The 26,419-nt window shown below is 40.9% G+C and overlaps 1 protein-coding gene across 3 annotated transcripts in view; it reads left to right on the forward strand.

The window, feature by feature from the left end:
• Window positions 1–999: 999 nt before the first annotated feature.
• Window positions 1,000–26,419, forward strand: part of INPP1 (inositol polyphosphate-1-phosphatase) — a 28,760-nt gene continuing 3,340 nt past the window's right edge. The window contains exons 1-6 of one of the 3 annotated variants that reach the window (XM_025403889.1): window positions 1,236–1,515; window positions 4,538–4,719; window positions 6,781–6,939; window positions 18,559–18,826; window positions 21,160–21,220; window positions 24,861–25,061. In XM_025403889.1, the coding sequence (XP_025259674.1) occupies window positions 18,623–18,826; window positions 21,160–21,220; window positions 24,861–25,061 (466 nt within the window). In that variant the 5' untranslated portion in view covers window positions 1,236–1,515; window positions 4,538–4,719; window positions 6,781–6,939; window positions 18,559–18,622. Of the gene's footprint in view, window positions 1,516–4,537; window positions 4,720–6,780; window positions 6,940–18,558; window positions 18,827–21,159; window positions 21,221–24,860; window positions 25,062–26,419 lie in introns of all 3 variants that reach the window. The other 2 variants (XM_025403888.1, XM_025403887.1) reach the window with 2 other exon arrangements.

Raw genomic sequence — 26,419 nt, forward strand, 5'->3', positions numbered from 1 at the left:
ATAGATATGATTATGAGGCTAATTAAACAGTAACCCTAACCTGCTCTGAGAATGGACCTAAGAAATGAATGCGAGAAAGAAAGTAGAAGCAGCCCACTTGCTAGGGAGTGAAAGCCAGAGAAGGGTGAGAGGATGCGGGGAGAAACTGTGTCAAGTTGGAGACCCCAGGAGCAGGCTGGGAGCAGTACCATGAGTTCCATTCAAGAAGCCAAACGTTTTAAGCACCGTTTCCTGGAGTTTGCCAAGTTGAGTACTGCCCCAGCCTCGTGTCTTGGTGGTTCCTCACTGCTGAAGAGGACCAAGTGTTGACAACTCAGTGAGGCAGTCTCAGCTAGTGTGGAAAAATATAGCTAAGAAAACGTGCCAGATAGAGCTTTAAGCAGAGCTTCCCAACTGGATGCCATGAAACGAATGACAGGGATGCAGACACAGCATGGGTCTTCTCAGTCCTCCAGGTGCAAGGGCCCATTCGCCTTCTGCAGGAGCAGCCTCTTCTGTTTACCCTCATTTTGAGCCTTGTAATATCATCCTTTCCTACCTGTGCCAAGAAGTAAAAAGGTGTGCGAAGCGCCGCTTTAGAAGGCCCAGTGCATTCACAAACATCAGCTTCTGGGCGAGACTGCTTGGCCTCTTCTACTTAAAAGCTTTGTGTTGCCTTTTTAAGGTTTCTATTCCCCCACCCCCACCCCGCCCACCAACACCCATTCCTACCTCCCTCTACGGTTCAAAACCCAAACCATCCTTAAGGCACACTGAGTATCACAGCATCAAAGGCTGGAGAGAGATGAGTTCCCCACCCTTGATGCGCTTCCTGTCCGGGTGACCCGAGGCCCACTTCTTAAGCGGTAAGGCCCAGAGACACTGCTGTGGCTTGAGGAACATCCAGTACACCTGGCATTTCCATTAGAACAGTGGGACCCGGATACCACTGGCAGGAAGTCCATCTTCACAGCTGCCAACCCATCTGTCAAACCCGCAGTCCCCTATGAGAGTACAGATGAATGGAGGAGGAGGATTTAAAAGTGAATTCGTGGGCGGCGACAAGGAAACAGCAGCCGTGGCCAAGCAGACCCCAGAGCCCTTCCCTTCTTGGCCCTCCCTCTGAATCATCGCGCTCCACTTGTGACGTCGCGGACGCCCGGCTAGGGCAGGCGTGGGGGGCCCGCGCGTCCCGGGAGCCCCGAGGCGGCAGCGCGCGTTTCCACGCCGCGGTGCCGCGGGAAAGCCGGAGACGGAGGCGGAGGCGGAGGCCTGGCTCAGGCAGAGCTCGGATCCGGTGCCGAGCCGAGCGGGATCGCGCGTCGCCCGGGCTTCGCCTTCGCTCCGGTGAGCTCCACCGTCCTCTCCAGCCCTCGTCCTCTGGCCACGCGTGCGGCCGCAAGCCCAGCACCCCTAGCCTAACCTCACGCCCGAGCCGCGCCTCCTCCTCCCACTCCTCCTGCTCTCCTCCCCCGCCGCTTCCGTTTCTCGAGGGAAAGGCTGCTGCCTCCTGCTCTGTCCGCATCCCCTGCTTAGGTAATACGTTTTCCTCCTTACGCCACCCGCCACCGGGACCCCGCGCCGCTGCCCCTCCTTCTCGGATCTGGGCCCCGGGCTGGTGAGCGGCGCGCGCCGTCGCCTCTCCGCGGGTAGGTGAGTCGATGGCGCCGGGAGGGCTCCTCGCCTCTGCGCGCCGGCCTGCGAGGTCCCTGCCCTGGCAGCGAGGCCGCCCCGGACCCGGCCCGGCCGGGCCAGGCATGCCCGGCATCGCCGCTGCAGCCAGCGCAGAGAGGAGCTCGCGAGTCCCGCGGCGCCCTTGGCCCTGCCGGAGCGGCCCGAAGGGGATAGGGGGCGGGAAGAAAGGGTGGCAAACAACGATTTAAAAAAATCTAATCATTAGCATTTGTAGGACGAAGAAGCTGGTCTGACAGTTGTCCAGAGCAGTGGCCCAGCTGCAACAGGTAGATGGCGCAGCTGTCAGTGGCCTCTTGGTCTCACCCTTGGCTTTGAGAGATGCTTCTGAGTGTCCCTAGCTGCCGGCTACCTCCAGTGACCTACTTGATGAGTGTAAAATAAACATGATGGGACTATATTTAGAAAAATCGTTACTTCCTTGCTGTTAATTCTCTCTGCATTTTGAAAGGTGGTTTTATGAGGCGTGCATAATTAGTTGGTGTGTCCAGAGTGGTAGCTGGAAAAAAATATTTAACCTGGGTTTGGCCCTATCATGTAGACGGTTAGGCGCAGAGTGTGAAAGGAAACGCTTACTTTAGTGCATCTATGAAAAACACTTATAAGAAACCACGGCGTGTTTTTTGGAGATTTCTCGTTTTAAAGCTATTTTTAAAGTGTTGAATAAGCAGAAGTTTGCCCACTGTATGATGGTGTTCACTTCAAAAGAACAGTGGGTTCAAAGTATGGACAGACCACTTAAGTGGATCCCATCTGTTGAGTAAAAGATTTTTTAGCCCTTTTACTCTGATTCCTAGCTTTGAAGCCAGAAAAGTTGATAAGGATCAGCCCTGCTCAACTTGATAATAGTATAAGGATGAAAGTAATCCACTGAACTACTCTTGACTGGTGTATTAGCTAAGTGATCTCATTCTTACCCTTTTTTTTTTTTTTTTTTTTTTTTGAGACGGAGTCTCACTCTGTCGCCCAGGCTCTGTCGCCCAGGCTGGAGTGCAGTGGCACGATCTTGGCTCACTGCAAGCTCTGCCTCCCAGGTTCACGCCATTCTCCTGCCTCAGCCTCTGAGTAGCTGGGACTACAGGCGTCTACCACCACGCCCGGCTGATTTTTTTTTTTTTTTTTTTTTTTTGTATTTTTATTAAAGATGGGGTTTCACCGTGTTAGCCAGGATGGTCTCAATCTCCTGATCTCGTAATCCGCCCGCCTCGGCCTTCCACAGTGCTGGGATTACAGGCGTGAACCACCGCGCCCGGCTCATTCTTACCTTTTAAAATAGAGAACATAAGGGAAAAAATAAAGGCAATGGAAAAATTCATTTTTTCAATGCAGATATTTGTTTCCATTCTTATGTAGAGCCCACTTTATTTTTAAGTTTTTATGGATTTTTATACTACTTTTGAAGTTAGCTCTTAGTCATGAAGAGAATTATGTCAAATACATAGAGTTACACTGTACTTTTTGTGTAGAATAAGCTACCACTTTTCAAGCTTTTGAACTAAACCACCACTTGCTTGGAAATTGCAGCTTTCACTAATGCCCTTTAAAATGATATACTTTATTATAGATTTAAATTATAGCTTTACTTGTTATAGTCCTGAAAAAAATGAAAAGATAATTTCTTGTTTGACTTAGGCCTGTGAAACAAAAGTTATAAAGGTTATTATATATTTATTTTACTTTTTAATTCTGTCTCTAATAACAATTAGAAAATGTCTCATTCTATTTCATGTTATACAGAAATTGCTTAAAAGATAATTATGTTATATAAAGTGATCAATGAAAACAAATGTCATCTTCATTTTTTAAAGGTGAGGATGGTATATATAAGCACTTTTGCCAGATGTGAGTCCTTATGAATGTTCTTGTTAAGATACTTTGAATCTTGTAATGAAGTTAATAAAACTATGTTAATGTGTTTGTTTGGCTGAGAGCTTAGACATAAAGGCTCTGGCTGGCATGGTGGCTCACGCCTGTTATCCCTGCACTTTGGGAGGCCAAGGTGGGTGGATCACTTGAGGTTAGGAGTTCGAGACCAGCCAGGCTGACATGGTGAAGCCCCCGTCTGTAGTAAAAATACAAAAATTAGCCAGGTGTGGTAGCAAGCACCTGTAGTCCCAGCTACTCAGGAGGCTGAGGCAGGAGGATCCCTGGAACCCAGGAATCAGAGGTTGCGGTGAGCCCAGATTGTGCCACTGCACTCCAGCCTGGGCGACAAAGTGAGACTTCATCTCAAAAAATAAAAATTAAGTTAAAATTTAAAAAATAAAAGTTCTGTTTCCCATCTCCTGTGATTGATGTTGCGTACTGTTTCTCAAACTTGTCTGATTGTAAAATTCCTCAGGGTAGTAGGCAAGTGGGGGAGTGGGTAGAGTATAAAAGTGGTTTAAAAGATTCCCAGATTGCAACTTGAGACTTCCTGGATTAGAATTTCTAAGAGAAAGGAGATATTTCAAATAGACAAAAATGATAAAATTTTAAAGTAGTCAACAACAACAAAAAAAGGTGAGTTTGGGAAATGCAGGTGGGAAATGACTATTGTTGGAATGAATAGTTGATACAACTTATTAGGACTCCTGTACATAAAATGTTCAAATATGGAAACTATGATTTTATTAATATGATGATGCCACTCATTTAGGAAATCTGAAACTTTTATATTTTTTTCTGGTCAACTTTCTGCTGATCAAATTTAGCAAACATATTTTTGTCTTTTTTATGTGGTATGTAATATTAATTCAAGTTCTGGAATGTGATAAGAGCATTTTATTAATGGATGACTAATGCAGATTACTGTAACTAGTATCCACAGCAAAATATTGTACCTAATAATTTCTCTTTCTTTTTTTTCTTTTTTTCTTGAGAAAAGGTCACACTCTGTCATCCAGGCTGGAGTACAGTGGTGTGATCATGGCTCATGCAGCCTTTACCTCTCAGGCTCAAGCAATCCTCCCACTCCAGCCTCCCGAGTATCTGGTACTACAGGCACGTGCCACCATCCCAGCTAATTTTTAAAATTTTGTAAAAATGGAGTCCCACTATGTTGCTCAGGCTGGTCTCAAACTCCTGGGGGCTCATGACATCCTTCTGCCTCAGCCTCCCAAAGTGCTGGGATTACAGGTGTGAGCTGCTGCACTCAGCCTAATTTCTTTCATATTATAGATTTATTTGTTACCTTTTCCATGTACCTGATTAAATACAGGTAAGGCAGGCATGCAAATTTGAATACCTTATTTGTAGCTTTCTTTTTTTTTTTTTTTTTTTTTTAGACGGAGCCTCACTCTGTCACCCAGGCCAGAGTGCAGTGGTTCGATCTCGGCTCACTGCAACCTCTGCCTCCCGGGTTCAAGTGATTCTCCTGCCTCAGCCTTCCAAGTAGCTGGGACTACAGATGCCTGCTACCACGCCAGGCTAATTTTTTGTATTTTTAGTAGAGATGGGGTTTCTCTGTGTTAGCCAGGATGGTCTCGATCTCCTGACCTCTTGATCCACCCGCCTTGGCCTCCCAAAGTGCTGGGATTACAGGCATGAGCCACCACACCTGGCTCCTTATTTGTAGCTTTTTAAAAAATGACTCCCAACCCCATTCAAAAAAGAAAAAAAAATTTTACTTGGCCATAAAACTTGGTCAATTATATATAAAAAATTAACAAAATGGAATAGTAAATACCTATAAAATAATTTGACAAGATGAGTTACCACAATGGAAAAATGTCAGAATTTATTTTTCTTTTCTTTCTTCCTCTTTACATTCCTTTTTTTTTTTTCTCCTTTTTTTTGGGGGGGGATGGAGAGTGTGTGTTATTTGCTCATTTGTTTTTATTTTTAACCAACTAAATATTTAAAATACACTAAATTAATTATCCATGTTTAAATTAATTTAAGTATTTGCCAACTTTACCAATAGATGTTTAAACTTGCCCTTTTCCTCTAAAGTGACAATGGTAGGCTTTGCTCAATGCAAATGAAAGTGATAATTCATATCGAAGGGGTTAAATTCAAGTGACCAAAGAAAATTCTTCTTTTAATATTGCTTAAGGAAAGCATAGTAAGTTGATGCCATCATTTTTCATTATCAGCAACTTTTAAAATGAGGATGGAGGCCGGGCGCAGTGGCTCATGCCTGTAATCCCAGCACTTTGGGAGGCCAAGGCGGGTGGATCACCTGAGGTCAGGAGTTCGAGACCAGCCTGGCCAATATGGTGACACCTGGTCTCTACTAAAAATATAAAAATTAGCCAGGCATGGTAGCGCATGCCTGTAATCCCAGCTAGCAGGGGGGCTAAGGCAGGAGAATCGCTGAACCTGGGAGGCGCAGGTTGCAGTGAGTCAAGATCATGCCACTGCACTCCAGCCTGGGCAACAGAGTGAGACTCCATCTCAAAAACAAAACAAAACAAAACGCCGGTGTGGTTGCTGTATGAAATCAAAGACAAATAGCCTAGTGCCCTTCTTTAAACCTAATTTTCCTACCACTACCCCAACTTGTTTTTTAAAATATAAGTCAACGAATATTTATTATGCCCTTATTATGTAGATGATAAACATTAAAAGCTTTTGAAATGTGCATTTCTTTGAACCTATAATTTTTCTTTAAAAAAAATTGTGGTAAAAGATACCTAATATCAAATTTACCATTTTAACCATTTTCAAATTACAACTCAGTGGCATTAAGTACATTCACATTGTTACGCAACTATCAGCACTGTTCACATCCAGAACTTTTTCATCATCCCAAACAAAAACTCTATACCCATTAAACAATGACTCTACCCTCTCTTCCCAGCCCTGGTAACCACCATCCTACTTTCTGGCTCTACGAATTTGACATTCTGAGTACTTCATATAAGTGGAATCATAGAGTATTTGTCCTTTTCAGTCTGGCTTATTCACGTACCATAATGTCTTCAAGGTTCATCCATGTTGTAGCATGTATCAGAATTTCCTTTCTTTTTATGGCTGAATAATATTTCCCAATCTCGTTTATATGGAAAGTAGATATAAAAAACAGAGAAGTTTTGAACAGGAACAGACCATAGAAATCATCCAATCCAACCTCTCTGCCCCTGCTTTTCTTTTCCTTTTTTATGTTTACAAAATGGGGAAAACAAGTCCTCCAGAGCTTATATCGTGTGGCCGAGTTTACATACCTGATTGGCAAAACAGAGCCTAAGAACAGAACCAGCTCTCCTGTGTCCTAAACAAGGCTCTTTCTACCGCATACCCTGCAGGCCCATCCAGGCCCATCCCGGCCCATCCAGACAATAAATAGTAAGTGTTAAAGGAGCTGGTGCCTCCAATTAGTATGGCATGAGTTCTAAAGGAAAGATAAATTGAATTGGGAATCTTCCTTAATTAATGAAAAATGTTACATTCAAAATAGATTGAAGATTAAGGCTAGCTGTGGTGGTTCACGCCTATAATCTCAGCACCTTGGGAGGCCGAGGTGGGCAGATCACCTGAGGTCAGGAGTTTGAGACCAGCCTTGCCAACATGGTGAAACCCATCTCTACTAAAAATACAAAAATTAGCCAGGTGTGGTGGCATGCACCTGCAGTCCCGGCTACTTGGGAGGTTGAGGCAGGAGAATCACTTGAGCCTGGGAGGCAGAGGTTGCAGTGAGCCGGAGATTGTACCATTGCACTCTAGCCTGGGTGATGGAAGTGAAACCCTGTCTGAAAAATAAAAATAAATTAATAAGATTCTAGATTCTGATTAGCAATGATCAAAACTATAAATAATATTCCATTGGAAAATATTCTTGCTACAAATCATACATTTGATCTTTTTTTCTGCCTTGAATTATGCATCAAATTTGTATTTTTAAAAAATTTATTCTTTCGGGCGCGGTGGCTCAAGCCTGTAATCCCAGCACTTTGGGAGGCCGAGACGGGTGGATCACGAGGTCAGGAGATCAAGACCATCCTGGCTAACATGGTGAAACCCCGTCTCTACTAAAAAATACAAAAAATTAGCCGGGCGTGGTGGCGGGTGCCTGTAGTCCCAGCTTCTTGGGAGGCTGAGGCAGGAGAATGGCGTGCACCCGGGAACCAGAGCTTGCAATGAGCCAAGATTGCACCACAGCACTCCAGCCTGGGGACAGAGCAAGACCCCGTCTAAAAAAAAAAAAAAAAAAAAAAAATTATTCTTTCTGATAGTTAAGATAGTTATACTGAATCTGCTTCTATTTATATACTATCTGATTTCAGGTTTCATTTGTGACACCAGGGTTCTAGAAACATCTCTTAGCATACAAAAACTTAAGCATATACTGTAGTTGGAACACAGCAGATAGAAAAATATCTAACTGAACAAAATTTCTCCTTGGTGAAAATACTTCCAACTATGGAAAAGGGAGTCTAAAAAATAAGGTCGCTATCAAACTTTTTTTTTTTTTTTTTTTGAGACAGAGGTCACTTTGTCACCGAGGCTGGAGTGCAGTGGTGTGATCTTGGTTCACTGCAACCTCCGCCTCCCAGGCTCACACGATTCTCCTGCCTCAGCCTCCTGAGTAGTTGGGATTATAGGCATGCACTACCATGCCTGGCTAGTTTTTCTATTTTTAGCAGAGATGGGATTTTGCCATGTTGGCCAGGCTGGCCTTGAACTCCTGACCTCAGGTGATCCACCCACCTCAGCCTCCCAAAGTGCTGGGATTACAGGCATGAGCCACCATGCCCGGAAAAATTTTAAAGTATTTCTAAATGGAATACTTTTTCACAATTTTCAGATGAGTTCTGAGAAGTATCCAAAATTCATCCTTTATACAACTGGTATGTTACTATAGAATACTTATTATGTAGATCAACTATTTTTTCCCGAGCATTTAATTTACTTTACCAAAAGGCAATATAAGTTGACTCTTAGTGGAAGAAGGCTCCCTGTTCTGTTCTTAAGTAACCAGTGAGGGTAGAGCTGACTGTTGCACCTGCTCTTTCCTTAAATTGTTGGATAAAAATCAGCTGATATTCACCTTTCTAAAAGTCTTTATTTTTAATGTGTCTTAATTAATTCTTAACTGATTTGGAAAACACGGCTTTAGCACAGGCTTCCATATACAAGCTATCAGAACAACATTTGAGAACAAGGGACATCTTTGTAGCCTATTGCTTTAAGCAGCTTCAGTGAGCAAAAATGTAGGCTAATGTGGTCCATTGGTAGCCTCACAATAGAGCAAGCGTAGCCTGACCAGCTTAGAGTGATGTGTATGTCATCATCATTTGAGGTGGAATTGAAGTTTGAAGGTTAGGGAGGAAAGAGAGAGAAATGTTAGGGTTAAATAAAAGATTCACATATTCCATATTTAATATCTTTTCTTATAAAAGCAAATTAAACTTACTATTTTGAGTGATTTAATTAAATTAATCTTGTTAAAGGTAGGTCACCTCTAGATGAAAGGGCGTAATTTTAGATTCTGATTTGGTGCTCCAAAAATGTGGTTCAGTTGCTAGTTGTTCAAATACAGCCCTGGTTTGTTCTTGTAAATGAATATGGAATATATGTAGACTTTTATACAAATATGGGCCTGTGTGCCTAATGCTGATAAAATACAAGTACAATAAACAGTGTGACAAGGATGAATTCTGTATTTACAAGGTTAAGAGAAAATTCATCAGCCAACATTTATTGAACACCTCTGAGTTATGCACTACGAGTCCCAAGACACCACATGCATTTAAATCTCTTGTCAGACAGAGCATAGACAAGTAAACCAATGAATTGAGTGTTGGAAAGCTGGGGTATAGATTTGGCCCATCTCCATTCCCCCATGGCCTAGGTGCCTAAGATGGAAGAGGAGTCAGAAATGTCTCCTGAAGGAGCCAACAGCTGAAATGATTCTCCTCCTTTTACACATACATTTTTAAAAAACAAACCTTTTTATTGAATTAGAAATATACACATAAACATTAGGAATCTCAGCAGATAGCCTAATGAATTAACACAAAGTCAACCCACCCATGTAACCATCACTCACATCCAGAATATTACCAGTGCCGCCATCAGTAACCCCGCCTTCTTCTCCAAGATCACCACCATTGTGATTTCCAACACTATAGGTTCATTTTGCCTGTTTTTGAGCTTTAAATAAATTAAATGGCACAACCATATATCTTTTGTGCCTGACTTCTTTCACTTGACAGCATGTTTTTGTGAGATGCGTCCATGTTGCCTATTGTCACAGTTCATTCATTTTCACTGCTGTATAGCATTTCGCTACATGAATATGCTGCAGTTTATTCCATTTTACTATTGATGGTTCTTTGGGTTATTACAAATATTAGATTATTACAAATAATGCTGCTCACAAGTACGTGTCTTTTAATCCATACCTGCATGAATTTTGTTGGGTAAACATCTACAAGGGAAATTAAATTGCTGGATCATACATTATACTTATAGTAAACAAATTACAAATAGTTTTCCAAAATGATTATACCAATTTCATTCATGCCAGCAGTTCATAAGAGTTTCTGTTGCTCCATACCCTTAGCAAAACTTGAAATTTTCAGTCTTTTTTATTTTAGCTATTCCATTGAATACCTAGTGGCACCCTGTTGAGATTTTAAGTTGCATCTTCCTGATGACTAATATGGTAGACTGTGTTTCTGTATGTTTATTGGCCATTTGGATATCCTCTTTTATGAAGTGCCTATTCAAGCTTCTTGCCCTTGAACTGATTCTGAGAAGGTGAGTGAGCATTAGGTAGAGAAAGCAGGAAGCAGAGCAAGTCAACCAGAGGGAGCAGCATGTGCAAATGTACAATCTTCCCAGAGCAGGAGAGCAAATGGATAGTGCAAAATCAGCTACTAAAAGGCTAAACTTAATCAGAGCCCATGAGGTAATGACAGCAACATCACCCAGATCAACATGAAATAAGACCCAGAAAGTACAGGTAGTCCCAAACTGTAATATTTATTGGATCCTGAGAAATGTTTGACAGTCAAATATCTGAAAGTTGAACAAGGCTTATACACTGGGAAAACAATTTAGTTTCCAATGAGCTAAAAGGCAGTATTGCAAATCACTAGTAAGGCTTGTAGTTTGTAGTACAGTTTCCCTCTGGCCTCACAGGAATCTCAGGGGAGGCTACCATTAGCAAGTGGCACAACACAGCGAGCCCCACTCCATATTTAGTGTGGGCCCACTTCCATTCCCCTGTCCCTTCTGCACAAACAGCCTCCAATCTTTAAAACTACTCCCCAAGGCAGCCCTTAAGAATGGAGCAAAGGAGAGGTGGATGAAGTCTATATTTCCCCTACAATAGCAGTGTGATCTGTATAGAACCTTGGCCACTGCCATCATGTGGCCACCTACACAGACTCCTGGACAGCTGTACCCCCTTGGAAAAGGTCATGAGAAACACCTTCTTGTAAAACACCCAGATATTTCATGGAAGCTTGGCCCTTTCCCCTAGCAGCAATAGCTGTCAGGCAGGGCCACCACACAATAGCTTCAAATTGCCATTCCTCAGAAGATGAGTGAGAGGCAGAATTCAGGATGTGAACCGTGGGGGTGGGGTGCAGTCAATATGCAATGGGCAAAAACGTGGACTCTGTAAAGTGTTGAATTATCTGCCGAAGAGGGAAATGTCAACAGAAGTGCTTTGACTCCCTTGCCTATTGATTAGAGAGCAGTTCTGTTTTGTGGCAGGCCCTTATCTATGTCGTCACCCTTCTGTCACTGTGGACAACAAAAAGGCACAACCAGCTTCTGCTACAACCAGGCTCTTCACATGAGAAGGAGCACTCTGGGCCCCATAATCCTTACAAAATATCTCCCTTGACAGAAAAATGGCTCTCCCAAGCCAGTCACAGATTGTCTACCATGAAGCCAGAGTAGTCTCAGCCTCTAGGAGCCCGAGTTTCCACCCAGATGCCTAGAAACTGAAGCAATCAGATCTGACCGACATAAAGGAACTTTATTTGGGTTACTCAGAGAATTACAAGTAGTTCCCAGGCTTTGGATTTAATGGAGTAGTAAGTTTCAAGAAAAGGTTTCAGTGACCCATATAAACTTGCCAACCTCTTACTTTCTCAAGTTAAGACATGTGATTGTGGTTTCTGTGAGGTTGTATTTCATCGTCATAGCTATCATTTATTATCTGCCATGTGTAAAGCTCTGTGCTCTGTGATATTTTTCCAGAAAAATCTCATTTGATCTTCACAACATCACTGCACGGTAACTATTAATCTTTATATTAAAGATGTAGAGTGTGTCTCAGAGAGGGTAAGAAAATACCTGATGCCACACAGCTAGTTAGTGGCAGAGTTAGGTTTTGAACCCAGGTGTTTCTGATTCCAAAGCCTGTGTGTTTTCCACTATATAGTTTATCCCATCTGAAAAATGTCTAAATTATTCAGATAGGATTTTTAAACCTCTGATGTTCTGATAATGGCTAGAAATTCGAGATTTATCTTTGTAGAGAGGTTTGGGTTTCCAAGAAAAGTCTTAACAACCTTTTTTCCTTCTGACGTACTTCAATTCCTTCAGTAGTTCTCCAACTGGACTAGACAATCCTACAAAAGCAAAAGAGACCCTAATTCTATCTGACATTGTGACACAATTTTATGTTAAACATATAGATATAAACATTTGGTTTGAGATGGGAGTAATGAAACTTCTTTAAGCCTATTTTGCTGAAATGTGACTTGAAATGGATTGTTACAAAACAAGGCTTATGAGAGATTCAGTGCTCACTGCAATATTAATTACTTGGCTGTTAAAGTGAGTAGCTCTTAGTGGGAACGACTGCCTCACAGATGTTTCTTATTGACCACATAAATGGGGAAGAAAACACTATCCTATTTTCACTTTTGGCCAGAAAACAAAAGACAAAGGAATAGATTGTGTCAGCTAATAGATTGGGTTGCTAAGGTAACCAAGGCCTCTCTTTCAGGAGAGGTGTTAGGGGCTAAATTATATTCCTTCAAAATTCACGTGTTAAAGCCCTAACCCCCAGTACCTCAGAATGGGACTGTACTTGCAGACAGGACTTTTAAAGTTTATGTGAGGTCATACAGGCGGATCCTAATCCAGTCTGACTGGCGTCTTTGTAAGAAAAGGGAGACATGCCAGAGATTAACACCTACAGTGGAAAGGCCAGGTGAGGCCACAGTGAGAGGGGCCATCTGCAAGCCAAGGAGCAAAGCCTCAGGAGAAACCATTCCTGCTGACACCTTGCTCTTGGACTTCCAGCCCCCAGAACTGTGAGAAAGTATGATTTTATTGTTAAGCTACCCAGTCTTAACAAACTAACACCAGAAGAATTAGATATTGGGCATCTCCCCTGCCATCAATGCCATGACAGTTAAGGGAGACATCAGTGGAATGTAATAGATGAGCTTTTACTACCCAGAAGGGTCCTTAACAGAGGCTGAAGATCAGCTGGAGAAAAGGTTTTTCTGGGAGTAAAAAGGAAGTCAAATAGTGACATATAATGATCAAACCTAGTGACAGATACCAACTGGGGGGTGTGTGTGTGTATTTTTTTTTTTTTTGCTATATAATGTACCTTATAATACTAATGTATTTATGATTATTATCCAACAATTACTGATTTTCCCTTATTTTAATAGCTGACAACTGACGAAAAGATTTCATTGGCTAGATACTGGTCAACAGTGTGGGCTTCTGCCAGCTTGCCTAGGTTTGAATCTTGTCCCACAACTTCCTAGCTCTGTGATTTTTCAGGAAACAATCTCCTTGTGCCTCAGTTTCTTCATCTGTAAAATGGCGATAACAGTACCTACTTCCTAAGGTTATATAAGAATTAAATGAGTTAATACATGTAAGGTGCCTAGAAGGATGCCTGGCATATAGTAAGCACCTAGTAAATGTTAGCTATTTTAATTTTAACCTATCTTTGCACAAGAATAACAAATAGCAAAACCATTGTACCTATACTGTTTCACCAAGATACCTGCCAGCAGGTGCCAGCTGCCACCAAAATTGCCAGTGTAGAGGTAAAGAAAAATAAGCAACCTGGAGAACTGGAGCTATTAAATCTCAGTGTTTAGAGTTATACAGGATGCTGACAAAAATACGGATTCCTAGGCCTTGTCTCCAGAGATTCTGATTCACTAAGCTGGGGTAGAGTCCAGCAATCTGTTTTTTTAGAAGGCCATCTTGGGTAATTCTGATACAGGTAATTCTCAGAACATCCATTGAGAAATACTGATCAAAAGGAATTCTATAGTCAAGGCTATTAAATTATGGTAAATGCCGTAACTTACTAATCATAAGTCTATAATAATTTTTATTTAAAGTATAATGTTGAAATAAAACGGTCTTAGGTGAATAATGATTATGTAAACTTACTTTAAAAAAAAATCATCTACTTCATCACTCAGGTATCAAGCCCATTATTATCAGTACCCATTAGTGATGAAATAATCTGTACAACAAACCCCATGACATGGGTTTAGCTATATGACAAACCTGCACATGTACCCCTGAACTTAGAATAAAAGTTGAAAAAATAAATAAAAAATTTAAAAAATCATCTGAAAGATAATTTCCACGAGTTTTAATAAAATGTATTGATAAAATGGAAGAAGAAATTCTGCATTAGATGTAGCCTTCAGTTTCTCCATAGACAAACTATTTCAAGTTGAGCCATTCAAGGTGAGGATGAATTGTGCAATGCTCACCTCAGGCTTGTGGCCTGCCTGTGTGAACTGAGTGGAGGATATATGGAGAGCCAGGGCCTTGGAGAAAGGCCCTGAACAAATGCTGGGTTCATTAGCTTAGCTGGAGAAAGTGGTTTCAATCTGAAACTGGGCAGTTCAACCTGGAACTTGACAAAATATGACAGTGTTGCCTAGGGCCAAAACGAAGAGCGAACTCTGGGATAACCTTGGAACTGAAAAACCTGATTATTGTGTTATGAGGAATTCCTAAAATCTGTAGACCTGTTGATTACAGGGCTGCAGTGAATAGCCAGTAGTTCTTTCCCATTGGTCAAGTTGCTGTGCTGGCTAAGCAGCAGCTGCTCAGGTCAGGTGAGAGTGGTCATTATTGAGGAAATAAAGGTTGGGCCCAAAGAGGGCAAACTCCAGATTACTGCTGCACTTGTGCTGAAACTCACCAGGGTTAAATTGACAAGCTTTCTACGTGAGAGAAGGGAGTGGTGGTGATTTCTGGAGCTTGTAGCCAGGGTGAGTAGCTTGCCTGAGTGTTCTTAGGGTGTTATAAGGAGTGTTTCTTGGTTATTCAACAGTGTAGTTAATACAGTTTCTTTTAAGAAAAAAAAATTGATTTTAACACTTGAATAAAATAAACACTGCAGATATTGTGTATCTTGAAAGCTTTCAAATTGGACTCCTTGAGATCTTCATGCTGCTGATAAAAAGCTATATTGATACTGTTGATTCATTGATTCTTCTGCCTTGTAACCACAGAACATTTACTAAGAAATAAAAATTAAGGTTACTGAATGTATGCTTTTGTGGCCATGTATTATACTGAGATATGTATGTATATTTGTGATTGTATATTATATGTAACTTATAATTTGTGGCATATATATGTCATATATACCATCAATTATTTCTAAGGCAACGTGCCTCAGCTTTATTAATGCAGCTGCTTTTCCTAATGTTTAGATTCAAGTCAACTAAAGTAAGTCTTCCTACAAAGCATTCATTCTTGAAATAAAAGGCATTTAGGCGGGCAGGTGCTTTTGTTTGAGTTTTCACTAGATCCTTTCTATCACCTGAAAGCTTTTTGCATTATTACTACAGTCTCGTTTTATTTAGACATTTGCCTCGAGGAGCTGAGACATTCTTAGACCTTCATACTTAATTGCCCCAAAACACTTAAAAAATGTAATTTATTGTTATAAAAGCACTGTATATTTACTGTAGAGTATTTGAAAATTATAGAAAAGCATAATTAAAAAATCATCTATAATTCCATTACTCAGTCATAACGACCATTAAAACATCACCTACTAATCTTCCTTTCAAGCTCTTTCTCTCTGTGTATGTGTATAAATACAAATGGATAACATACTCTCGAATTATATATAGTCATAGGTAGTTTTTCCACTTAACATTAGTGCATTGGCATATTTCCATATTATTAAATATTCTTCAAAAACATGATTTTACCGACTGTATATTATTTTGTTTTACCAATATTTAAGATTATTTTCAACTTGTTGTAATATTAATCCTCCTTGTGCAGAAATATTTTAACTCAACCCTGATTGCCTTAACACAAATTGAGGAAAAACTGGAGTTACTGACTAAAGGCAGTGGCATCTATAGGGATCTTGACACATTTTTGTCAGATTGCCCTCTGGAAACCTAACTTGTTTGCATGCCTATTGGCAGAGCATCAGCACCTGTTTCACCACATCTCCAAGAGGGAATATAAACTTTAAAACATATGCAGTAGTGAAAGAGGATATCTCATTGCTTTTGTGCCCTTTTATTTTTATTACTACTGAGACTGGACATATTTTCTCATAGTGGTTGACCTATAATCTTAAGGAGAGAACATATTTTTTAGCAAAATTGTTTAAGACTATTACAAATTACATCTTACTCCCATTGCATCCACATCTTCAGAGTTGTACTAATTCTCAGCCTCCCAGAGTCCATTAAGGGATTTTTTTTTTTTTTTTTTTGAGACAGAGTCTTGCTGAGTCACCCAGGCTGGAGTGCAGTGGTGCAATCTCGGCTCAATGCAACCTCCACCTCCCAGGTTCAAGCGATTCTCTTCCTCAGCCTCCTGAGTAGCTGAGACTACAGGTGTGGGCCACCATGTCCGGCTAATTTTTGTATTTTTTTAGTAGAGTTTCACCATGTTGGCCAGGCTGGTTTTGAATTCCTGACCTCAGGTGATCCACCCGCCTCAGCCTCCCAAAGTGCTGGGATTATAGGCGTGAGCCACTGTGCCCAGTCCTGGCTAATTTTTATATTTTTAGTAGAGACGGGGTTTCACCATGTTAGCCAGGCTGGTCTTGAACTCCTGACCTCAAGTGATCCACCTGCCTTGGCCTTCCAAAATGCTGGGATTACAGGCATAAGCCACTATACCTGGCCTATTAAGGGAATTTCTTTTAATGAAGGAAACTGTATTATGATAATAAAGAGCCTGGGCTTGTGTGTAGGAGCAATGCCAAGCCTTGCAGTTTAGCCTTCCGTAACCCTGAAGTTACTTAACCTTGCTATGCTTCAGCTTAACTGTAAAACAGGGTTGATAATACTCACAGTAATTCTCATGAGATAGGAATTTTTCAAGCTTTTTCAGTAAGAGGTAGCTGCTATTAAAAATGAGAACTGTTTCTCTCCTAATTGCAAGAAATCCCTAACAGATATAATCAAGGTCTGATAGCACAACACTCCTAGAAGCCAGAACTTTTCAAGTGTCAACAAGTTGCATGTTTCACCTCATTATTCAACCTTTTACTGGGTAAAGAAGCAGCATAGATAGTAGGCCTTTTTTTTTAACGGGATGTGAGTGAGTTGGCAATGAGATGGCTCGTGCTACTAGCAGAAGAATGACCTCAGGGTCTTGCAGGACACACAGTGCTTGCTGATCTGAGGCTGGGCGCAGTGGCTTATACCTGTAGTCCCAGCACTTTGGGAGGCTGAGGTAGGAGGATCACTTGAGTCCAAGAGTTTGAGATTAACCTAGCCAGCATGGTAAAACTCCATCTCCACAAAAAATACAAAAATTAGCCTGGCGTGTTGGCATGCACCTGTAGTCCTAGCTACTCAGGAGGCTGAGGTGGGAAAATGACTTGGGCCCGGGAGGTCAAGGCTGCAATGAGCTGTGTTCACACCATTGCACTCCAGCCTGGGTGACAGAGTGAGACCCTGTCTCAAAAACAACAAAAAAGGTGCTAGCTGGTCTGGTACTTACTACTTTAGAAAGTTGCCCTGGACAGGCCAGGCATGGTGGCTCACGCCTGTAATCCCAGCACTTTGGGAAGCCCAGGCGGGCGGATCATGAGGTCAGGAGATCGAGACCATCCTGGCTAACACGGTGAAACCCCATCTCTACTAAAAATACAAAAAAATTAGCTGGGTGTGGTGGTGGGCACCTGTAGTCCCAGCTACTCAGGAGGCTGAGGATGAGAATGGTGTGAATCCGAGAGGTGGAGCTTGGACTGAGCCGAGATCGCCCCGCTGCACTCCAGCCTGGGCGACAGAGCCAGACTCCCATCTCAAAAAAAAAAAGAAAGAAAAGAAAAGAAAAAGAAAGTTGCCCTGGATAACACGGTGAAACCCCATCTCTACTAAAAATACAAAGAATTAGCCCGGTGTGGTGGCAGGCACCTGTGGTCTCAGCTGCTGGGGAGGCTGAGGCAGGAGAATGGCGTGAACCCCGGAGGTGGAGCTTGCAGTGAGCCAAGGTCGCGCCACTGCACTCCAGCCTGGGTGACAGAGCAAGACTCCGTCTCAAAAAAAAAAGAAAAGAAAGAAAGTTGCCCTGGAACTGACAGCGTAAGTCCTCATCCATTTCTTCTCCCTTCTTCCCACAGTGTGAAAGAAAGTACTACTTCAATACTGCTGCTAAGCCTATGTGATCATTCTAAGGTCATTACAAGAATTTGGCTTGCCTTTAGCATTGGGCTTGTGTGTCCATCTGCCTGTCTCTCTAGGAATTTAGATTTTCATTCAAAGATTTTTCTGTCACTGAGAATTTAATTTTTGGTATATTTTTGAGAGTGTAAATTTCTTTTCAAGATTTAAAACAATAAGCTTCAAATTTTAGATTATATCTAGAGTCTTCCACACTGAGGATGTGAAGATGATATAGACTAGCTGTTCACCAGGCTGACCAGGTTGACTGCCAGATGGGTTGTTGGTAGTGCCAGAGGCACCCTGACATCACTCTCTGAACTGCTTTCTCTTTCACATTCTTGTATTTTTCCAGCTGACGGCCCAGAGGGTGGGTGCCAATTCCACCAGCAGCTGCAACTGAAAAGCAAGGTTCAGAAATGTCAGATATCCTCCGGGAACTGCTCTGTGTCTCTGAGAAGGCTGCTAACATTGCCCGGGCATGCAGGCAGCAGGAGGCCCTCTTCCAGCTGTTGATTGAAGAAAAGAAAGAGGAAGAAAAGAACAAGAAGTTTGCAGTTGACTTCAAGACGCTGGCTGATGTACTGGTACAGGAAGTTATAAAACAGAATATGGAGAACAAGGTAAGAAAGGTCACAGCCAAGGTAATTGCAAAATAGTTGCATCTGTGGCTTTCCCCGTCATAAAACAGCATGCCTTTTACACCTCACCTCTATCATTGTACTAGCACCTTGAATTCAGGTAAACATCCTGGATTTTTTTCCTCCTTGTCATGATTACAATATTGATAAAATGTTCATTGCAGGAAATCTTTAAAATACAGAAAATCAAATAAGAAAATAAAAATCACTCACAATTCTAATACCTAGAAATATACACTTCAGTATAGAACCTTTCATTTACTAATGAATTTCTTCTTAATAAATACTACATATTTTCTGGAAAATAAGCAAAAATAAGAACCCTTTTAGTCCCACCACTGGAGAAAACCACAGCTGTGCTTTGCTAAATATTATAACATTTTCCTTCTGTGTGTATGTGTGTACATGACCCATACAATGTATTGCAACAGAAATGACAGCGCACTGCTTTGTAACCGGTTTTTTTTTTTTAACTTGATATATTAAGTTCTACCTTGTGGCTCTCATCATTTATATAATGGTTGCTTCAGTTATGAGATTGTACCTGGAGACTTAAAGTCTCCTTTATTCTAGTAGAAAAATATTGTTCTTTGTTATAAACGTATAAACATGTTAATATGTTAATATAACAATGATTGCGACTCTAACTTTCTGGAGCTGACTAAAGAAAGAAACTGTGTTAATAAATAGAAATAATAATACTAGCAGCACTTATAAACGCCATGTGCCAGCCACTATTCTAAAGTCTTTAAATATATTAACTTATTTAGCTCTTACAACAATTTGATGAAGTAAGAACTACTGTTACAATGTAATGGGTGAAAGAAGGGAGGCACAGAGAGGTTAAGTAACTTGCCTAAGATTACACAGCAAGTAAATGGTAGGACCAGTTTTTGAACACAGGAAGACTGACTCCAGAGTCTGCATTCTTTGCAATATTATATTGCCTTTTATATGATAATGTAACCATTACATTTGGGAGAATAGAACTTTATGGCAGAAAGCATTACAAAATATTGGAATAATTTCTATGAAATTTTCAAAATATTGAGAACTATTTAGAATCGTTTAAGTGAAATCTTGACCACAGGTGAAGAGACTAAATGCCATCATGAAATCTCTACAAACTATACTTTTTCATGTCATATGAAATCTGACTCCAATAAACTAAATGAAGCAAATTTATTTTTGTTTTTTACTTATCAATATAGTTGGGTGCAAGGGATGGTTGAGCAACTGGATTAAAAATGTATCAACATTAATTTTTATGGGCTAATATTTGCCTCAAAGCATTATAAAAAGTTCAGGCGGTTATTTGTTCATGAGCTAAAATAAATGATATTCCATTTTAGCTGTATAAAATATCTTTATTTCATGAGCCTTTTGTCTTGTAGTCTCAGAACCGGTCTTTAAGCAGGCTTGGGAGACTGAGTGTCAGCCCTTGATGAATGGGCTGGTTGCCAGCCCTTGTTGATTTGTACTGTTCCACAAAATAATATGAATACTAAGTGGTTGTGGGCATTATTAAAGCTATTTGTCATCTGCAAATGACCGAGTTCAAATATTTGAAGCATGTCCTTGCTTTTGTTCCCTGAGAACATCATGTGTATCAAATTTTAGCACACATTTTGAGAAAAATTATCTTTACTACAGAAAGGATTAGAAGCAAAATGTATCAGAAAGCTTCGTGATCATACAGAGATGACAGAAGATCCTTACCTGACTCCATTTATTCACTCTATATATTGATGCTTAAATTATTGGTCAATAAAATCTTTCTTTTTTTTCATATCCCCTTCCTAGCCTGAATGATGATACATCTGAGAGTAGGGAAACAAACGCCTGGAAATGAAAACAAAATTGAATGTTATCCTCTAACTCCTTCTATCCAGTCTCAAGTCATGCTTTTAGATACTTGATCAACAAAATTACCTTGTATAACAGCTACTAGGATGCTGTTTAAGAGCAAGAGTTAAAACATGTCCTTTGTAAATATTCGAATTCTATGGCTCTTAAGTAGAAGGATGAAGTTTCTAGAAGTACTTTTGCAAACTAAACAGGACATAAGGGAACCAGGCATCTACCATGATTTTGACTTTCTAGAGGGGCAAAAGGGCAGAAAAATATTAGAAAATTAAGCACTGAGCCAAGCTGACTTCGTTTTTTTATACTTGGATTGGTTTCTAGAATTGGAAATTTTGGAATTTCAGTTCTGATTGTGCTATTTAATTTGAAATATAACATTGAAATCTGTTCAGAATTGAACATGTATATGGGTTTTTGTTTTATTTTTCATCATATTCTGAATCATTCAGTTTCCAGGCTTGGAAAAACATATTTTTGGAGAAGAATCCAATGAGTTTACTAATGATTTGGGTAAGTATAAGAATCTTAATGTGTCTTTGTAATTTAATTATCACATGGTATTCTAATCTCTAATTTATGCCATGAACTAAATGTTTGGAAGCCACTTACTGTAAACAACATAATATATTTGAATGTTAAGGTTCATTAAATTTCTACCTCAGAATGTCATGCCATTTAACTTAAGTAGAGAGATATGGTATCTTAGAATAATTTAGCAAGTCCATGTATCATTTTAGATATAAATCTGTGGCATTTAAGTAACTTATAACTCAAGCTTTGGGAAAATCGCATGGCCCTTTGGGAATCTAATGTAAGTTATCAAAGCCCCAAAGATGCCCATCTACACAATTGTGCAGACAATTTCAGATCCTAGGTTTAAACCCATCTGTGCACTCTTGGGGAAGTCCATGGACCTCAGCTAAAAGTTCAGAGGAAGCCATGGCTCTGAAATACTTACTGTGTGATCTTGAGCAAATCACCTCATCATTTCTGTCTCAGAACCTCTGTGAAGTACATGGACTAACTAAAAGCTTCCTTTTAGTACTAAGTTTTTTGGTTTGTTTGTTTGTTTTTGAGACAGAGTTGCTCTGTTGTCCAGGCTGGAGTGCAGTGACACAATCTCAGCTCACTGCAACCTCCACTTCCTGGGTTCAAGGGATTCTCCTGCCTCGTCCTCCCAAGTGGCTGGGATTACAGGCGTGTGCCACCACACCCGGCTAATTTTTGTATTTTTAGTTAGAGATGAGATTTCACAGTGTTGGCCAGGCTGGTCTCAAACTCCTGACCTCAGGTAATCTGATTACTTTCAGAGAAATACTTTTTTTTTTTTTTTTTTTAGTTTGTTTGGATTTGTTTAATAGTAGAAGAATAAAATAGTGAACATTAAACACTGATCGTGTGACAAATACTTAAATATCTAGAAACACAATTACAAAGAAAAAATGAATTCTAGATTAACTCTGAAAATTTTTTAGTCTCCTTCATGCACCATATATTAAGATGTAGTTAGTTCTATGTTAGTAAGAAGGGAAAGAAATACCATTTAAACCTCTGAAGGTTAAAAATAACACTTACACCTGACTTACAAGCAATCTTACATTTAAAAATCTACACTTGACTACTGCAGTTTTTTAAATACATCATTTGTCTAGAATTATAGGGGGAAAAGGCATAGCCATATCCATTTTCCTGTTTGTTAAAAGGGCAGAGAAATGTGGAGAGGGGAAGAGGAGAGATGGCGATGATGATATTGCAGGCAAGACCAGATCATAGGAGGGGATTTAGATTTCCCTCTCAGTGGGATGAGAGGTCTCTGGCAAATTTCAACAAAAGGAGTAATATAATTTGTTCCTTTGAATGATCCCATAAGTTTTTCCCAGCCAGAGTAGGTGTGCAGTAAGAAGCCATTATTAGTTTTACTATTCCCCAACTTGAACAGTCTAATTTACTTTGAATTAAGTTAATTTAACTAAACTTGACTATTTCTTGCTGATTCAGTCATCACTGAAATACATGTCGATTGTGCTCCCCATACTTAACTGGTCATGTAATCGCCTCAGGATCTTGTTAAAATTCAGTAGGTCAGCCAGGCTCGGTGGCTCACGCCTGTAATCCCAGCACTTTGGGAGGCCGAGGCGGGCAGATCACGAGATCAGGAGATCGAGACCATCCTGGCTAATACGGTGAAACCCCGTCTCTACTGAAAAAATACAAAAAAAAGTATCCGGGTGTGGTGGCGGGGGCCTGTAATCCCAGCTACTCGGGAGGCTGAGGCAGGAGAATGGCGTGAACCCGGGAGGCGGAGCTTGCAGTGAGCCAAGATCCGGCCACTGCACTCCAGCCTGGGCTACAGAGTGAGACTCCGTCTCAAAAACAAAAACAAAAACAAAAAACAAACAAAAATCAGTAGGTCTGGGGTGGCGTCTGAGGTTCTGATTTTTTTTGTTGTTGTTTTTGATGGAGTCTCCCTCTGTTACCCAGGCTGGAGCGCAGTGGCACAATCTTGGCTCACTGCAGCCTCTGCCTCCCAAATTCAAGCGATTCTCCTGCCTCAGCCTCCCAAGTAGCTGGGATTACAGACGTGTGCCACCATGCCTAGCTAATTTTTTAAAACTTTTATTAGGGACAGGGGTTTCACTATGTTGACCAGGGTGGTCTGGAATTCCTGACCTCAAGTGATTTGCTTACCTCGGCCTCCTAAAGCGCTGGGATTATAGGCATGAACCACCACGCCCGGCCTCAAGTTCTGACTTTCTAATAAGCTTGCAGCTGATAGAAACACTGCCGGCCCTTGGAATAAGAAGGGTAGAAGTAGCTACCTAGATAGCTACTAGATAGCAGGAGTATCTAAAACGTTCCGAAGTGCCATGTTTTCTTAGTTTTTAAGATTTTTTTTTCCTCCACTGCTGTCACCTCTTGTTGCTATTAACTTGCCTATTTTTTACCAACTTCTTCCCTCACTTCTGTCAAGGGCTGAAACCAGATTAATCAAGGGTCTAAGAAGCATGTTTAAAGTGATGGTAAAGCACCTGGCCTCAGTAACTTATCATTTGAAGCAGCAGCTTTGCTTATGTTCTGGTTCTCAATGGGCCCCACAGAGGAGAGCTATTTATATGTATACCATTTAGAGGCATAAAGTTTTACTACATTTAAAGATTAGTATATACCATTTTATGTTACTTAGCTTAAACAATTTTAAGTTAAAAGCAGTATCTATAAAGAGGTAGAAGCACTTTGGTGTGCTGAAAAACCTCCATTCTTTTCAATAACATATTCAGACATAGACAGGGTGACTTAAGTATATAAAAAATCAAAAGACAAATTTTAAAAAGATTAATGATCAGGAATTCAGGAATTATTAACTGACAATGTGTCCCTTAACTAGGATACAAAATTGTGCCCACATGGGCATTTTTTAGGGAGGTCTTTTGATTTCCTGAAACCCATCCCTTACTATTCAGGTTAAGTGTGTGGGTAGCCACTGGGCATCAGCCTTGATGAAGCCCCGCCAGGTGATTCTGGCAGTCAGCCAGGCTTAGGAACTGCTGGGATGGATATATCGCCCTCACTTAATCTGTGTACAGCTTTTGATTCACTCTCTCGCTGGCTCACTCTCTGTCTCTTTTGCTTGCTTTCTCACTCTCCCTGTTTTGCTCTCTGTCTCGCTGTCTCTCACTCTTTCGCTATCTCTCTCGCTCTGTCTCTTTTTCTCTCTGTGTGTGTCTCTCACTATCTCTCTGTCTCTTCTTCTCTCTCTGTGTCTCACTCTTGTCTCTTTCACTCTCTTGCTCTCTCTTGTTCTGTCTCTCTCTTGCTCGCTGTCTCTTTCGCTCTCTCTGTCTCTCTCGCTCTGTCTCTCTTGCTGTCTGTCTCTCTTGCTCTCTGTCTCTCTTGCTTTCTGTCTCACTCTCTCTGTCTCTCTTGCTGTCGCTATCTCTCGCTCTTTTACTGTCTGTCTCTCTCGCTCTGTCTCTCTCGCTCTCTGTCTCTCTCACTCTCTCGCTCTCTCTCACTCTCTGTGTGTGTCTCTCTCTGTCTCTTTCACTCTTTCGCTCTCTCTGTCTCTCTCACTCTTTTGCTCTGTCTCTCTCTGTTCTTTCTCCACTGAAACTCTTGAAATGTAATGGTTTATCGTGTGGCTTTACCCTAGGGGAAAAGATTACCTTGAGGTTGTGTTCAACAGAGGAAGAAACAGCAGAGCTTCTTAGCAAAGTCCTCAATGGTAACAAGGTGGCATCTGAAGCATTAGCCAGGGTTGTTCATCAGGATGTTGCCTTTACTGACCCAACTCTGGATTCCACGGAGATCAATGTTCCACAGGACATTTTGGGAATTTGGGTGGACCCCATAGGTAAGTATAGGAGAGTATGTTTGTTATTTACAATCTTTTTTGGTGGTGGCAGTGTGGGGGGGTTGGAAAAATAAAAATTATTGAGTGTAGTTTAACTCTCCTAGAAGTTTTTAAAAATTTAAAGTTTTAAAACAATGAGAGTTGAGGTGTATGTGTCATGTGTTCTGTATAAATACATATATATTATAGCTGTGTGTCTATATACACATATCTATAACAGGTACACACATACAGGCATACATGCCAAGATGAACTAACTTATCTTCAAAAGACTGGTAAGTAAATGAGAGGATGAAGTGAGAGCAGTTATGACCAATTGAGCACACATGCCATTTAAAGAGCACTTAGCTTTAGCAGATTGTTGCCATATGGGAGTCCAGGCCAGCTCTTCAGATTTTTAAAGAGAAACCAAGATCCAAGGTTTTCAGCGATATATCCCAATTCCTAACCATTAGCTACTAATTCAGTTAAACAAGCAAACAATCAAAAAAGCACTGTACAGGTCAAGCAAAAAGCTTAATGTGACGCATGAGCAGTTTGTGAGCCCTGTATAAGCTCTACATTATTTTGGTCATGATTGTGATAGAACTGTAATATATAATCCATTGTTTCCAAAGTGTAACCCTTCTACCCTTCTTCTTTTTTTTTTTTTTTCTTTTTTTTTGAGACAGAGTCTCATGTTGCACACAGGCTGGAGTGCAGTGGCACAGTCAGAACTCATTGCAGCCTTGTCCTCCTGAGCTCAAGCGATCCTCCAGCTGGGACCCAAGTAGGCAGCACAGGTGCATGCCACTTCACTAGGCTAATTTTTTATATTGTTTTTAGAGAAGGGGTTTTTACCATGTTGCCCAGGCTGGTCTCAAACTCCTGGGTTCAAGCGATCTGCCCGCCTTGGCCTCCTAAAGTGCTAGGATTACAGGCATGACCCACCACGCCCAGCCAGCCTTTATTTTCAATGATGCTATTAATACAAAGTTCTAGGTAATAATTTTAATAAGCCCCCCCTTCCTTTTTTTTCTTCCCCACCCAACACAATAGGACCATTCAAGGAGCAGGCAAACTCCTCCCTGGGCCCTTCCCATCCTACAAGTGTATTCACAGGATGATATTGAAATAGGTTTAATCTTCAGATAATTATATCACATTCAGCCAGTGGATAATATATGGAAACTAAAAACTTTTCCCCAAATCTTTGATCATTTAAGGGTAAATTGGCATCAGTTATAGTTTCTGAGGGACAGAGATCTCCTGTTTGTTGGTTCTGCCCTGAACTGATTCTGTTTTCGAGCTCTTTGAAGATCTTTTGCCAGGCACATCCTTAGCCGTGTGCTAACTCCCTAGACATCGGCAGTCAGCTG

The sequence above is a fragment of the Theropithecus gelada genome, chromosome 12, assembly GCF_003255815.1.
Source record: "Theropithecus gelada isolate Dixy chromosome 12, Tgel_1.0, whole genome shotgun sequence".
Classification (NCBI taxonomy): Eukaryota; Metazoa; Chordata; class Mammalia; order Primates; family Cercopithecidae; genus Theropithecus; species Theropithecus gelada.